At 39.7% G+C, this 17,131-nt stretch overlaps 1 protein-coding gene across 2 annotated transcripts in view; it reads left to right on the forward strand.

The window, feature by feature from the left end:
* Nucleotides 1–12,254, forward strand: part of GRM3 (glutamate metabotropic receptor 3) — a 226,929-nt gene extending 214,675 nt beyond the window's left edge. For both annotated transcript variants that reach the window (XM_070617326.1, XM_070617327.1), the window contains 2 exons: nucleotides 1,376–1,550; nucleotides 11,701–12,254. In XM_070617326.1, the coding sequence (XP_070473427.1) occupies nucleotides 1,376–1,550; nucleotides 11,701–11,774 (249 nt within the window). In that variant the 3' untranslated portion in view covers nucleotides 11,775–12,254. The remainder of the gene's footprint in view (nucleotides 1–1,375; nucleotides 1,551–11,700) is intronic.
* Nucleotides 12,255–17,131: the final 4,877 nt, after the last annotated feature.

Below are 17,131 nucleotides of genomic sequence, written 5' to 3' on the forward strand. Positions count from 1 at the left end.
GTCTGTGGAATTATGCTACAAGTGTAACCTATTTTTTTTTTATCAAAAACAGATGGAAACCTTCTAAAGTTACATGGCTTCTCCTGTTAATTGTTCAGTCTTCAGCTTTCCTTGATTAAAGAAGGTCAGACACTTTAGGGCATGAGAAATTATGCTATCTGGTAATAGCACTGCCTGAGGAAAAAGGAAAAAGAAATCTAAAATTACTCTAGGATTTACCATAGCTACTCTGAGTAGAAACTGATAGGAGAAATAATTACTTTCCATTTTTCAGTACTGAAAGTGATAAAATATGTAGAATCTAATTTGGGATTTTCCAGAAAACCTAAGGGAGCTGAAGCCAGGACAAATTATCGATCAGAGAAGATGGAGAGAGAGCAAGAGAATGAAAAGAAGAGATAATAAAACTTAGTTCTGAGGTGTACTCTCAGGGGAATCAAAGAGAGAGAAAGTGAAAATTCTCTGTCAAGGATGAGTGTATAGGGGCCAACCTGGTGGCACAGTGGTTAAGTTCACATGTTCCACTTCAGCAGCCTGGGGTTCACCACTTTGGATCCCGAGTGCGGCCATGGCACTCCTTGGCACGCCATGCTGTGGTAGGCATCCCACATATAAAGTAGAGGAAGATGGGTATGGATGTCAGCTCAGGGCCAGTCTTGCTCAGCGAAAAAAGAGGAGGATTGGCAGCAGTTAGCTCAGGGCTAATCTTCCTCAAAAAAAAAAAGAAGAAGAAGAAAAAGGATGAGTGTATAGAAGCCTTGAGAACAAAAAGATTGAACAGTAAGTACTTAACATATCAAAATTCCAGAGAGATGCCAATGAAATAATTAAAAGAGTAGGCACCCCCAAAGAAAATTGATAATGTTCCCCAATATTGAGTAGGGAAACCAACAGCTGATAACAGAGCTCCCAGCAAGGAAGAAGGTTGGAAAAATGTAAAAGGGCCAAATTTGTTTATAATATAGTGAATCTTAAATAAGCCAAGTTGACTGACTGAAACCTAATACCAGCAATCTGGTCACTTCATCATTGAATATTGATATTTCACTATTTAAGATTTTGACTTAAGTGGTTCTGCAGAAATATATTTATACATATACAAAGGAAAAAAAAAAAGAAAATCCATGTGAAATCTTGACAAGCATTCAGGAGCACCCAACACAAATAGTGTTTGCTTACAAATCCTAAGCAATGTTTCCATGAACATCCCAAACTTGGAAGACCTGATTAATTACTGTATTGGCTTGACTACATAAGATCAGAACTGTGGATGATTCTGGGTTTTTGAATTTAGTCTTTTTTCATTGCTTTCTTTAATTGGCCACAGACTCTGAATTTACAACCAGACACTTAACTAGGCAACCTTTTCTTGTAGGTGCAGACAACAACCATGTGCATCTCTGTTAGCCTGAGTGGCTTCGTGGTCCTGGGCTGTTTGTTTGCACCCAAGGTGCACATCATCCTGTTCCAACCCCAGAAGAACGTGGTCACACACAGACTGCACCTCAACAGGTTCAGTGTCAGTGGAACTGGGACCACATATTCTCAGTGTAAGTATGGAACTTGGCACTGACCCCTTCAGGCTGGGAGGAGAAGCAATGAACAGACAACACGTGTCCGTCCCCATGGATAATTTTAATTCAATTTTAATAAGTACTGGTTCAGCCACTGGGTGCCAGGTCCTATGCTAGGTATTAGGGATACAGTGGTGAGCAGAAGAGTCCAAGCTCCATCTTGGCAGCACATACAGTCTAGCAGGGGAGACAGACATGAAATCAGTAACTGCGATTAGGATTTCTGACCCTGTCGTGGACTCAGAGAACTTAGTTTGTAATGTTTTGAGAATTTCTATAGCAAGGAAACCTGTTTAATTTTGTTATTTACAGAGTTCCTTAAAAGTATTTTACCACAGCTAAACCAACTAATATCCTATAGAACACACCTTGGAAATGCTGGAATAGGTCCTACTTCAATGACGCAATGTTTTTTCAGCTGAGAAGGCAGTGTGAACTGAAGGATACCAGGATAACTCCTCCATCCAAAATTCTCTCTCCTCCTGGCCTGCAAACATCTGAAATGCTAGCCTTAGAGAATCATTCACTTAATTCTTTAGAGTCCACTAAAGCACAAATGTACCTAAGGGGACAATCTTTTAAAGCATTTTCAGCTAATCTGTGGTATGGAGTAGGAGAAATTCACTGACAGAAGGATGAGGAGGAAAGCAGGAGTGGAGCCACAAGAGGGGGAAGGAGGACTGGAGTGACAGAGACAAATGACTGCTTCACAATTTTGCCTCGAGTCGATTAGAAAGGAAACTTCAAAATAGCTCAGCATCACAGAGTGAGCAATCGCATTAGTGCCCCAGTTTCTCCAGCAGAGCATACAATTTAACAGGGCAGCCGTTCCCCCAGCAAACAAAGGGAAGCCTGACGGCTGATAGCACACGTTCAATGAAGTACTGTGTGTATCACTCCTCGGTCATGAGCTGCTATAGGGGTGGGGACGTTACTGTCTTTTCAGCTACATTTCCAGGTGTCACAATGGTTGAGTTTCAGGACATGGTAAAACTTGTGAAATAATTTTCCTTGGATCCTAGAGAAATCTGCTTATTTCTTGAGTAAACAAATCTCTGTTCTAGCTGCCCAACTGTAACAGCTAGCTAGTCCAGACAAGAAAGAACTGGCAATGACTAACAAAACAACAATGATAATAACGACAGCTAACAGGAACAGCATTTATTGAGTGTTTTCTATGTGCTAGGCATTGTGCTAAATATTTCATACGTGTGTGTGTGTGTGTGCGCACTACATCTTATTTGATGCTCACAATGCCTTGAGATTAAGAAACCTACCCAGGATCACACATACTGAAAGTGGCAGAATCAGAATTTAGACTCAGTTTCTCTGATTTCACAGCCAGTGCACCAAACTACTGTATGGTGCTAGTCACCCAGAATGCAAGCTGGGAAAGTTCCCATGAAGCTAGGTACTAGGTAGGCTTTACAGGGAGAACAAAAGGAAGCTTACCCTGGGCTGTGCAGCAAGATTTACCTCTGGACAGAAATAGTCTTGTTGATAGCTCAGAGCTCTTGGTTGTTATTGGAACAATTTAGCAAAGTTCATAAGTCTTCCACAGACATTGTTCAAGATCTCATACATTCAAACCTCAGTAATTTAGAAATGGCGGCATTTTCTAATACATATACTAGGAATTAATAAATTCCTGGAGGATAACAAGGGCATTTTACCCAATCAAGTCTCTCTTAAGAATTTCAGAAATATCCATTTACACAAAAACAATGTACTTTGACCACAATGGACCTGCTTAAGCTTTCGCTCAGTATGCTAATCTACTAGTGGCCCGATTAATACTCCAAGGTAGGCATCTACCCAGCCCAACATTTTAGGACTATTTTGTTACTCAATCAAATTTTAAATAAATGTTTTTCTTTAAAAAGTTCTAAATTTAGACCTCACTTTTTTCAGCAGTTTTCCTCTAGTTAATCCAAATTAATGAAGTGGTGTTAAATTAGTAAAGTATTTATGTGATATTTCTTGGAATTTCAAAGTGCATAAGTAACAAATACATTGATCTTTTAATTATAATTCTATGTTTTTTATTCAAAATAGTTTTATATTTTTGGGTTCATGTTATCACATGAGTATTAGATATTACAAGTTCCCTTTTACAGGTGAGAAAATAAAGGATAGGAGTTAGTTCACAAAGATATACAATGATAATGATTCAAGAGTTGACACTGAGTTTCCTGACTTGTGATTAATATCCCTCCCATTTTAACAAATTGGAAATATTGTCATGAATTCATTCATCCACAAAATGCTTGAGTACCTTCTATACAATAGAAATTTCCAAGCACCTGTGTACAGTGGTGAATAGGACAGAACCCCTAGTTCTAGGGCAGTGTTTTTCATACTGTGGAGTGTAACCTATTAATGGGTCATGAAATTTATTTTGGATGTTTGGCCAGCAATTTAAAAAAGAAAATAGAATAAAATATTTTAGAGTGCATTCTATGTAATAAAGGTAAGTAGTATTTCATGAAGTTTGCTCCAGAGTTTACACATATATACCAGGTCCAGGTAAAATGTTTATTACTGTGAATTGCAATCAAAGAAGTTTGAAAACCACTGGTCCATGGGATCTAGTCCTCTGTATGAGCATGTTACTGACCCACTATGGTGAAAATTTAAGCAACCGGTTTTATATCTCACTGCCTGTTTCCTCCATTATATATTCAGCTTAGTTTATATCCATTTCCCTCCTAAATACTGGGAAGTATGTTGTTTTGCAAATCAAGAAAAATCCTTAAACTGCTTTGAGTTCATTAGGTAAGGCATATAGTTCACTTAGGTAGCACATAATTTATGTTCTTCTGTTAAGTATTATGAAGGAATTTTTTGTATTGGGTTATTGTTACTTATATTGCTGCTGGTTTTCTGACTTGCTCCATCCAGAGGTAAAACCAAAAACCTCATGTATGGATCAGCGTAAGCTAGTATAGCAAGAGGGTTACCCACACACGTACTCACACACACATTTAGTTATCTATTCCCGCATAACAAACTTCTCCAAAATTTAATGGCTTCAAAACAACAACCCTTTTTTTTTTTTATCTTTCATGACTGTGTGTGTCAGGAATTCAGGCAGGCCTTGGCTGAGCAGTTAATCTGCTCTATGAAGCCTTGTCTGGTGCCCTTCTGTGGTAACAGCTGATACTGAGCTGATCTGGAGGGTCCACAATGGTTTCACTCTTACACTTAGCACCTTGATGAGAGGTCTCACCATATGGGATCCTAGAGAGCATGACACAGCCTGCCCAGATTCAAGGGGAGGGACATAACCCCACCTCTCAAAGAATTTGTGGCCATTTTTATTATGCCACACTCTCCAAATCCTAAATTAATCCGTACTAGACTCTTATTAGGGATTACAGCAACTTGATACACTTAATCCTATGCAATGCCAAGAAGTCACCTAGACTGGAAGCTGCAGTCAAATTAATTTCCAGTTAATTCTCTGGCAAGAGAGTAGCAGAAATACTACATCGCTTTGGAGCCTAGGTGAACTGAACTCCCTGACAGCAGCTAAAGTGGTTGATAGCAGAAAGAATATCAGTGTTGGATTTTAAAAGCCAAGCAGTTGTTCCAAAAAGATGGAAAAGCATGACCAAACTCAGAAGCAGGCATAGACAAAAGAACATGGTGAAGGACATCTTGGAAAACTTACCATTTGAGAAACGTTTACATACTGCTAGGTGCAAAAGAGAATAACGTTAGTTGTACCTGATGAACTATACACAGTGGGAGTCAGAATAATAAAAATAAAAGAAACATTACCTTTTCTCCATTAAGTATATCCATAGGCCAATGGCTCCCAGTGTACAAAAGAATAACCTCTTTGAAATGGAGATTAGCAAGCCCCACACACAGATACTGTGATTCATGTGGTCTAGGGCAAAAGAAATCTAGTTTGTAACAGATCCGCCAGCTTGTTCAATGGAAATGATCCAAGGGAAACATTTTGAGAACCTTGGCCTAAACCATCCTTGTCTACTTCATCCAAATAGTTATCAGTGCAAAGCAGGGAGGTCCTCTTAGATGACCCTCAAAGAGGAAGCAAGCACTGGGTTCAGAGAGGGAGAGGTGTTCTGAACGCCCATCCTTTGCCTCATGATGCCAACAGCCACATCCCCATGCAATTATTTCCCCAGCTCCCTCTGGAATCCTCCGGAGAAGGCATTTATGGCAAAAAAGCCCCTGGCCACTCAAAACATTTACTGAAACTGGGAGTGTTCCTTCCAATAGCAGTATAATTCAGAGACCCCCAAATCCTAAATTCATACTTGTAATGCGGCTCCCACACCCACACACATAAGCAAACATTCTTTGTATTTGGATGAGAAAGAAAAGAGGTCATTCTTTATTTTGTTCAGCTTTAGAAGCAAAGGGGCTTCCCAGCACTGGCTCCCAAATACAGGCAATCAGCAACATATGCTAGGAATGCAAGTAGAACTGCATGATTTTGAAGGAGACAAGTTGGATACACACATGAGGTTACGTAGCATAAAACCCCATAGGACCCATGCAGGTCAGAATGTTGTTGACAGTAATATGTGTTTGCATCAGCATAGACTGGAGAGAGAGGGGTGAGAAATGGAGTGTGTCCAATAGTCTTCAGAGCTATTAGGCACCCAGACTTGGTCCTATGGGGATGTGTGTTTCTCTTGCTCATGGCAATTATTCAGATGTATGTATGTCATTATCATTAAGATCAGCCAAGAGGCTTCTGCTAACTAATGATGCCCAGCTTTGGGTCTCTGAGGAGCTATAGGCATATGGAGATTGATTTCCTCTGCCAAAACTTTATTTAGAAAGTCACTTGTCTAGGTGGTGATGTGTGAACTGCTCAATTAATAGAATTATTCTCTATCACAAAGCATTTTCACATTATAAAAAGAAAGCAGTCGTACAAAACGATTAGGTGAACAGCCTTCTAGAGTCACAGTAGAATTTTCCACAGAGCTACAGCAACATGAAGCAAGCACATGAGTATCAGACTTTGTACTTATCTATGGCCAAGCCTTTGCTCTGAAGATACCCCAGGTAGGAGGGGGCAAGCCATGTTCAAGTCTGAATATGACTTTATGAAAAAAAAAAAATAGCACATAGTGCCTAAGTTTCTTCTCTACAGTGCAAACCTAGAAAAACAGCATAACATGCCTGCACTTTACAGTTTAGGGAATCCCATAATGACACTATGTACTAGCCTGGCCAGGCAAATTAGCAAGTTATTTGGTAACAGACTGAACTGATGGTCCTCTTCATCACAGGCATAAGTATATTATAAACATAAATCCTCACTGGCCAATGCAGGAGGAGCCCAGAGTACTCAGCAAGTTAAGCCATCTGTTTCCCATCAGAATGCACCCAGAGCATCCAGATCAGATAGATGTCAATCCATTTTCCCTTTGGAAAGGAAAGTCCACAGCAGTCCTGAGAATTTCATCCCATTCCTTTTCACTCCCTTCCACTGTGAAATCACCAAACCAGTGGCTAGTAGTGGCATCATCTGCCCAGACAACACATATTAATCAGCAGACAAATTTCTTCTAGAATGGAACCAAGGGGCCCTCACATAAGTAAAATTAAAGTGATGAGTAAGAAAACAGGGTCAGCGACAAAGCAGGAGGACATGGCAACAAACAGCTGGTAGAAATTGGATTCCATGACCATAGCATTAAAATATCTAAACAAGAAGACATGCTGGGAAAAATTATTTGGGGTCACCAGGAGCAAGGAAATGGAACAGATGGGAACAAACTGGAATGTCTGTTCTGTTTAAATGTTTATTTTTTCCAAGTCTGATACATTACACGGTTATAGTAACACACTGATTCTCAGGAACCAAGTCTCAGCCACTAAACTGACAAACAGACTTGGCATCCATAAGAATCTATTAAAATATGTTTAGCATTGACTAAGGGCCCAGTTACCTGAAAAGATAAGGTCATTTTCTCCAAAGCCTGGCCAGCCTGTGCATTACTGGTAGAAGAGAAATGGATTTCACAGTGCGAGACAAAACTGCCACTTGGCTGCATTGATCTCCAATGCTTCACCAAGTTTGCAAAACAAAATATGCCTTTTGATTGGTGTGAATTGCCCTTTTGTGATCAGTGGTGGAACTTATTAGGTCTTTTTCAATTATCTTCGGTTTTCGCTTTGAACAGCAAAAAGCACCACCTTAGCCTAGAGTAACTAACAGCTCCTACTCAACCTCCACTCCCAGGAAAGCCAAAAATAAATCTGCACACGTCTTATTCCTCACACAAAGGATGATTATAGAAATCTGATTAACCGCACTGAAGAAAATGGGCTAAACTTACACCATTAAAAATCTCGTGAGAATTTCATTAGAATAATAGCAAAAGCTCATCACAGACACACACATGAAAATGAGAGTGCTTTGCTCTCCCACAGATTTCACTACCTTGGGGAATAACAGATGGGCTAAGATGGGGGCATATGTAAAATATTTATGAAAGGCAAAGTAATTGAGATGGTAACCTCATAAAACAGTAATTTCCTCTACTATATTCAGCAGCATGTACGAAAATGAGAATATGCTTTACATAATAAAATAAAATTCACTGGTCAAAGCTACAGATGAAACAGGAAAAGAGAAGCAGAAAAACAGAAGTTACAGTTCCCTTCCATAAGCTAAAAACTGGTTAGGTTAGTGGTTAGGCAAAAATAGCCGCAGAAAGAGACGTGTGGATGTCTTTGCTGTTGTTATTCCTTGTAAGAAGACCTTGAACTTGTATCGTCTTCCTCTCAAACTGTTTGACATTCTAACAGGGCATGCCCTTTCATGTCCTGATGAAGCGGGTAGATGACTCAAAGTTATTCTGTGAACGTCCAGCATGATATCCATGGAGTGCACAGCCGAAGATTATTGCAAACTGTAACCTGAGGCTTTTCCATGCAGCCACCTTTGCAGCCCCTGTTCTGCTTACCTACTTAGTCAAAATACACTCCATTTTTAATAAATGAGAATGCAATAAGCAAGTAGAACGTAAGATCACACTTAAGAACAGTCTTCCTCAAGTTCCACAATAGGAGGAGGAACATCCGAGTAAGTTTTTGATACAATCTTTAACAAATGCATGTAAAGTGGCTATTAGACCAGTCCAAGGTAGACAGAGAGGAGCAGCAGCATTCCAGCCCCTGGATCTCCTAGACTTACCCCCATGACACATCATTCCTCTTCAATCTCTGAAAATGAAAAACTTGCACAGAAATAATAAAACTTGATCCTGGAAAAGATGAAGAGATTAGTCAAAATGTCAAAGGCAGCATGCCTGCTATGGGATGCTCATGACCTGAGCTGGTTCTCTTTGCAGGGGGAGGTCCATGGTCAGTGCCACAATGTGGCTTGAGAAGCAGAAAGACCTACCTGTCCCAAAACAAGGTGCCCACAGGCCTCACATTTGCTTCAGGCTTCACATTTCTTCAGGGTAAAAGATTATTTCCTTCTTGGAACCTCCATTGGCTCCCACATTCTTAAAATGCAACCATTTATATAATCATTCAGAAAATATTCACAGAGAGTGTATTCCATGACCAGGAACAAGGATAAAATAATAAAAAAGACAAGCAGAGCCCCTGCACATTTTCTAGTCAAGGGTATAAGACATAAGACACTAACCAAAAAAAAATGTTTTAAAATTGGGTAATGTGACAGAGAGTAACTGGTTGGCTACTTTAAATTAGGTGGCCTGAGGACAGCCTTTTTCAGGAGGTGACATTTCCGATGTGGATAACAAGAAGGAGCCAGAATGTGATTAAGAGAAGGAAGAACATTCCTGGCAGAGGCAACAGCTGCTGCAGAGAGTTGAAGTTGAGATATGCTGTGTTTGAAAACAAAAGCTAAAAAGGGAGGGGGCCAGGGATGGAATTAGGTAAATGCAGAAAGATAGGCATGGTCTGAATCACCCTTGGATTTATAAACCAGAGTAAGGAGAGCACAAAGGGAAGCCGTTGGAGGTGTGTAGGCAGGTGACTTACATTTAAAAATACTCTCACTGCTATACAGAGAACAACAGGGAAGCTGCTGTATTGTAGGAAAGCAAGAGTAGAAACAGAGATACCGACGATGCAGCTACTGTAGTAGCCAAGAGTCATGTAATATGGCTTGGCCCAGGGTATGGATGCAGAGATAGAAGCAGATGGATGTGGGGATAGAGTTGATTGGACCTGGTGTTGGTCTGACATGGGAGGAGAGACAGAAAAGGAAGAAAGCACAAATGCTAGACTTTTGGTTTGGGTAACTAACTAGCCAGATGATGAGACCATTCCCCTAGGAAAGGAAGACTAAACAAAGACAGGTTAGGAATCAAGAGTTACTCTTTTGGCCACTTGCTTTTGAAATGTCTATTAAACATCCACACGGAGATATCCAGTAGGCAGCTGGATACAAGGAGTCTGCAGAAAGATCACATACTAAATGTCCTGGAGTGCTCTACTAGGTTTCCGGTGAACTGTGGTTTCATTTCACTTTGTTCTTTCTCTTGCTTAACTCAGCTTTGATAAAGCTAGAATTAGATAAAGTATATAAAGACACTTTACGAAGAATAATGTAAAGCCCTCACATTTGGAATTATTATGACTACCATTTTCCATCAAATATATATCTGGCACACATGATGTTAAAATGTCTTCATTATAGAAGTATCAGGAAATGTAGATTATGCCATCCCTGCCCCAAAAGATACTGTAATTTTTAGTGGGTTCATATTGTAAAGAAAATTGAACCCATCCTAAAAATGATAAAAGGAAAAATATCTCCAAATGAGTTAGCATTTCAGATGAGTCCGCTGTAACCTTAGGCAGCCACACAGACTTGACTTTATATATTTTCTCACATACTTAGCCAAGTAATCAATGCAAAATGGAGAGGTTGTAGTTTCCCTAGTGATGGGCCTGCTGAAAGACTTCACTGCCCCAGATATGGTGAATACTCCCCCACCAAATGCCACATAATCTCAAATTTCATAATTAGTTTCTCCTTTGTGTTTAAAGAAATTCCTATGAAAATGCAGTTTTATGGGACAAGAATATTTCCACTACCGGGCATGAATACTTCAGCATGAAATTAGTTTACATGACTATGAACCAAGAGATATGCCCTTAAGGAATAGGACGGCTGACTGGTTAGTTTGACCTGGGCTGTGGTCAGGTAACCAAGAGAATCTGCTCTTTCTGGGCAGAGAACGTCCAGGCAGACAGGCCAAGCAATGGGACATTCATGGCTCTAAAAGGTAATGTAAGACCATTTCTAACTGATTCTCTTGGCTACATGGTTTTATCCCATGGTGAATGGGACTTCTTTCTTTTGTTCTCATTCAGTAAAAAGAAAAAGCATTAAGGATGAAATAGATATAACTTAGCTGTACCTAGATTTCTCATAGAAACAAAACCTTCAAAACATCAAGAGCTATAAATTGTATCTAGGTAAACTAAGTGCCACAAAAAGAATGAATATACATACCCATATTGTACTCACACCCTGACACTGTTGTCACTATTGTCATTAATAAGAGCATCATCTCTTTGGAATGTCTTCCTTTCTGAGAACTGTTCTGAAATTGAGGTTCCTAGCACCTCAGCCCTCGCTAGAGTTTTCACTGAGGTTATCCACTTGAACGATGAAAATATATCAAACCATTCTCTAAGGCAGTGGAGTTCACAGATGACTTCTGGGGCTACATAAGAGTCATACCTGCTCAGAGAAAACAAATTAAGGTATTGAAAATGGTAATTAAACAAGCTTTAAGGAAATTGTGGTGAGCTTTCAATTTTGCGCATTGTATTTTAACTGGGTTACAGCTTACAAATCTAATTTAAATCCAAAACCGACTTCTTTCAGCAATGATTATGTTTTTATAAACTCTCTCTCCAAGAGGTATGGCATAAGTGGAGAGATGTGCCAGGATACAAACTCATTTTGAGTAGAATATATTTAGAAAGTTGACTTCCTACAGCATTAAATCACTTAGCATTGTCCAAAGCCAAGTTAAAATGAGTTTTGAACTTAATTTTAACCAGTGCCTGGGATTCTCTGTGCCGTTACCTATGTGGCCCACTTGACTGACTGAATTTTCTGTCCTGCTTTGTTTTCCAGCCTCTGCGAGCACGTATGTCCCCACGGTGTGCAATGGGCGGGAGGTCCTCGACTCCACCACCTCATCTCTGTGATTGTGAATGCAGTTCAGTTCTCGTGTTTTTAGACTGTTAGATGAAAGTGCTCACACGCAGCTCAGAATATGGAAACAGAGCAAAAGAACAACCGTAGTACCTTTTTTAGAACAGTACAATAAATTATTTTTGAGGACTGTACAGTATATAGTGATGTGTTAGAACTTTTCAGGCTGATTTTAGTGCCCCTGTTAACGATTAACGATTCTCCAGAACATGGAAATAACCATTGTTTACAGAGCTGAGCAGTGGTGACAGGGTCTGACAGGGTCAGTCTACTGAAAAATATGGTGGCAATATTAGGTAACTTTTTTTCCTATGAAGTTTTTTGTAGGTCCTTGTTGTAACTAATTTAGGATGAATTTCTATGTTGTATATTAAAGTTACATTATGTGTAACATTGTTTTTCTCAGCACAAAATTAGAAGCGTCTGTATTAATGTGAAGCTATTGAGAATAAAGCCTTGAAGGTTTTCCAGCATGCTGGGTGATGGCTTCTTCTTTTTGAACCACTTCAGGTAATTTGAATATGCTGACTTCAGGTCATTTCTCCTTGTAAGGCTGGAAGACATTGTCTAACTGTGCTTCTTTTCACATCTATAAGCACCTTGAACACAAGTTGTTACCCTGCTAGAGAGTTGTGAGCAGACTCTCAAGACTTCTTCACAATCACAATGATCAGAAACTGACTGACAAGACCATAAATATCAGGCCAGTTCAGAGGCCAGATGGCAATACACATATAGGTTTTTTTAAGCCACTCTGTATGGCAGCCCAGAATTTGCCCAAACAGGGCTCTGAGGCAAGAAGGAAAGGATGCAGAGACTGTGGCCTGCCAGGGGAGGATTGATGGCTCTCATTTACAAACACCACCTTAATTACTAGGAAGAGACTGGGAAAGCAGCCTGTCATTCCATGGGAAAATCACTCTTACCATTCATAGCTGAGTGAGGAATAAAAATGCAGGATATCTTCATTTCCAGTGCTTTTCCAAAGCCCCAGTAACAATGCTCAGGCACACAGGCTTTTCACCAAACTTGAATATTTTACTAACCTAAATAAAGACATGAACAGGGAAAGCCTGGATAAGCTAAAACTGGCTTAGTCTTACCAATGCTATCCTATTTCTCCTTGTAAACCTTTTAGGCATAATCATTTATTAATATAGGAAAATTCATTTACTGGTAAAGAAGCTCACTACCTGCCAGGTCCTGTGTGAGGTGCCATGGATAGAGAATGTGTTAGTTTCCTATAGCTGATGTAACAACTTACCACAAACAGAGTGGCTTAAAACAAGAGAAATTTATTCGCTCACAGTTCTGGAGGCCAGAAGTCCAAACTCAAAGTGCTGGCAGAGGCCCACTCCCTCAGAAGCTTTAGGGGAGAATCCGTTCCAGGCCTCTTCAAGCTAATGGTGGTTGCCAGCTTCCTTGGTTTGTGGTCGCATCACTCCAATCTCTGCTTCTGTCTTCACACCACCTTCTCCTGTGTGTCTGTCTTCTCTCTGTGTCTCTTACAAGGATTTGTCATTGGACTTAGGGACCTCCTGGATAACCAGGATGATCTCAAGACCCTTAATTACATCTGCAAAGGCCCTTTTTCCTAATAAAATAATATTCCCAGGTTCCAGGGATGAGGATGCGGACATATCTTTTTGGGGACCATTATTCAGCCCATGACAGAGAGAAAGATGAATAAGATATAGTTCCTGCCTTTAAAAAACATGAAGACTAGAAAATATTCTTATGAGGAAACTGTAACAGGGGAAGACAGTGAAAGGAAGGAGGAGGGAAATCAAGGGTGTGAAGGATTCACAGGCTAAATAACCACGGCCTGGTTAATTAAGACATACTATTTTTAAGCCAGCCAGCAATAAGGAGCAGGTGCACAAAAGCCAACAGGTCTGCCCTTGAAGGAAACAAATTGAGCAGTCAGATATTAGAATTTCTCTTTTTCCTTCTGGATGCATTTGATTCGGCAACCTAATCAATCCATTCAAAACTCACCAGATGCTCAAAGACAACAGTGCTCACCAGTCTCTGAATTCTCATATTCAAATAAGAACCTGGATTTTTGGGAGTGGGTAGGGTAGATTGGGTAATACATTCAACAGCACTAGATGACAATAACATTTTGTGTGTGTGACTGAAACTGGCAGGAGTGCTAGATAAGTATGCTAGAATGAGCATCTGCGCAAGATAAAGGCTGAGGCAAGGCTGATGGGAGAGAAAATAAACTTAATCCACTGATGGAACATGACAATCTGGGGAAGGCAATATGAGCTGGGTTGTTCAGAAACACAGCTGATGTCTAAAACAATCAAATTGATCATGGATCTTTTTAAACAAGACAATTAGGCTGTGGGTGAATCTTGAGAAAACTGTTTTTGAGGGCTGGGCTTTGATGTATGGCCACTGTACTTCACGCCCTGCCTGTACACTGAAAATGCGCTAACTACAGCTCTCATCATTTTCTTTCCCCTCACACAAGCCTTGTTTCCCATTTGAAAGTGGATCATCTAACATGTGATCCATAGAAATATTTTCTTAAAAACATAGAGTATGTATGAAAAATAGCAACCATTTCAAACAAATAAGTTCTGGGGTGATTGTTTTTTTACTCAAGTAATAACATTTCATCCTTCCAGAATATAAAACTGGTTGAGGTGATCCATCTTTGCAAAAACTTCCTGAATTTAAGGAACTCAAGCAGAATGATATATCCCACTCATAAAAAAATATCAGAACCTAACGACATGGTTATCACTGGTTTTCTGAGTGTTTACAGTTTCTGAAATGCTCTGTGTCCTCTCTAGTTTAAATATTAATAGATTCTCTTGCCCACTCAGGTTTATCATGGCAAAATACTAAGGTCCCATTTTCAAGCTGTGAGGCAAGCTGGTTTGCATACACACAGTGGACAGATTAAGAGAGTGGCTGAGAAAAGAGGTAATTCAACGAGTGTTCCTAGAGTCTTCAATTCCACACTTTCTCTCAGCTAGCCCCCGGCTTTAGTCACTTGTCCACCATGACAGATTTGGGCCCCAGAGCTCTTCAGCAAAGGGCTGTGTAAGCATTGAAAAGTCAAGAAAAGTAAGGCACGAGGAAGATGGAACATCAGTGTGGATTATAACCGCCACAGCTCTAATAACAAAGGCCTAAACCCATGAATAAGGGTTCTACAAAAGAAAGTTGGGATTTGCATAATTCCCTTTGGTTTAGCTCATTTATGTAACCCAACCAATGGTAATCTGAAGTCAGCCATCTGAGATAAAGGATATATTGCCCTCCTCCAAACCAAATTTAACAATATCCACAAGCTATTTTAGACAGAGCTCTTCTTCCAAGAATCATTAATAAGATGAGGAAAATTCCAGGAAATTAAGTCTCACTGGGACATTTTGTTCACGAAAATTAGAGGTCTGTTTCTTGAACCACCAATCATTAAAGGAATCCTAAATGTCTATTGTAGCTCAGCAAGTCTTAATAAGATTTGGTAAATGTATGTGCATTGAAATGTGCACTGACTGAATGCATGCAGATGGACCAGGGGACCCTCTCCAGTGCCAGGGCTCAAGAATGTCTGATGAAGCTACTTTTATGTATCAATATCCTTTACTTCCATATGGTTACTTTAAATGGATCTGTATGGGGGCCCGCTCCGTGGCCAAGTGGTTAAGTTGGTGCACTCCGCTGTGGCGGCCCAGGGTTCAGATCCTGGGAGTGGACACGGCACTGCTCTTCAGGCCACGTTGAGGCAGCGTCCCACATCCCACATCTAGAAGGACATGCAACTAAGATATACAACTGTGTACGGGGGGGTTGGGGAGATAAAAGCAGAAAAAAAAAAAAAGATTGGCAACAGTTGTTAGCACAGGTGCCAATCTTTGGGGGAAAAAAATAAATAAATAAATGGATCTGTATGTAAGATTGAATATTAATCTCCAAATCCAGTTACCTTAGCAATAGAAGTTATATAAACCCCACAAAAAAAGGGTTTTAAATCAATCTGGAATTCACTTGCTATAGTTTTATCATTTGCTAATCAACATCCACAGTCAAGTCCCAGAACTACAGGAGGAACTCAGAAGAGTATCTGGCTTTGTCTTTGGGTAGGTGATTAAATCATCAAGGGATGGTGATGGGTTATTTTCTTCTTAAACATCTCTAGAGACTTGAGAAACTTTTAAGGTGGTAAGTTCCTAAAGGACAAAGAATCTATATGCAAACAGATTCTTCTGAATAGTTTGCTTGTGGGTCTCAGTGATCAAAACCAGGGGTCAGCAAACCAAAGCTCGCAGGTCAAATCCTAGCCTAATACCTGTTTTTATAAAACCTGTGAGCTAAGAACGCTTCTATGTTCTAAATACTTGGGAAAAAATCAAAAGAAGAATATTTCATAGGTGAAATTTAAATGAAACTCAAATTTCAGTGGACATAAAGTTTTATTAGAATGCAGTCACAACCACTGTTTACATATTGTCTGTGGCTGCTTTCATGCTACAATGGCAGAGTTGAGGAGTTGCAACAGAGACCACATGTCCTGCAAAGCTGAAAATATTTACCATCTGACCCTTTACAGAAAAGTCTTGCTGGCCTCTGATCTAGAGAATTGCAGAAGTAATATCAATTATTACCAATTCTAATAGTAATATTCATTGCAATAGAAGTATCAATTAATTTTCATTTATTTGTCCCCATCTTAAAGTTTTACTTCCTTAATTTATGATCCTAAAATAAACTCATCTGAAAATGTCAAACCAAAAGAAATAAAATCCAGCAAGAATGTAATCTCTGGCCACTTACTGTGAAGGTGAACTCCACTTTAGCATCCAAGTAATGAATTGGGTGTACAGAGATTTTTCCTTTTTTTTACGTTTACTCCTCTTGATACCTTTTATTTAGGGCAACCTTAATTTAGGACTTAGGCCTATAAACTTAAGAATAATATTCATGGTTACTATAAAATGATGTTAGGGTATTTTAAGTCCTCTGAAGAAGTTCTACTGTACCTATCTTTTGTGTAAAAAGATAAATATGAGCAATACAATGACTTTAAACTTGCCAATGAAGTCATCTTCCCACCCCAACTCCTAGGAAATTTACTTTCATGAGGAAGAGAGAAACAATCTGCACCTTAGCCTCCCATTAGGAATTTCCTTGAGCCACAGGAAGTAGCTCTATTGACAGATGTCAAATAAGACAGCTGACCAGATTGGTCTTAAAGAACCACAGTTAATCATGACCCACCACGTGGCAACCTGAAGACACCAGTTGGTAAATCACTGGACCCAAGCCATTCTTCCACATAACCATTTAAACTACATTTTCTTCTTGGAAAGAAAATAATGACAAAAGT

The sequence above is a fragment of the Equus przewalskii genome, chromosome 4 (assembly GCF_037783145.1).
Source record: "Equus przewalskii isolate Varuska chromosome 4, EquPr2, whole genome shotgun sequence".
In the NCBI taxonomy this organism is placed as follows: domain Eukaryota; kingdom Metazoa; phylum Chordata; class Mammalia; order Perissodactyla; family Equidae; genus Equus; species Equus przewalskii.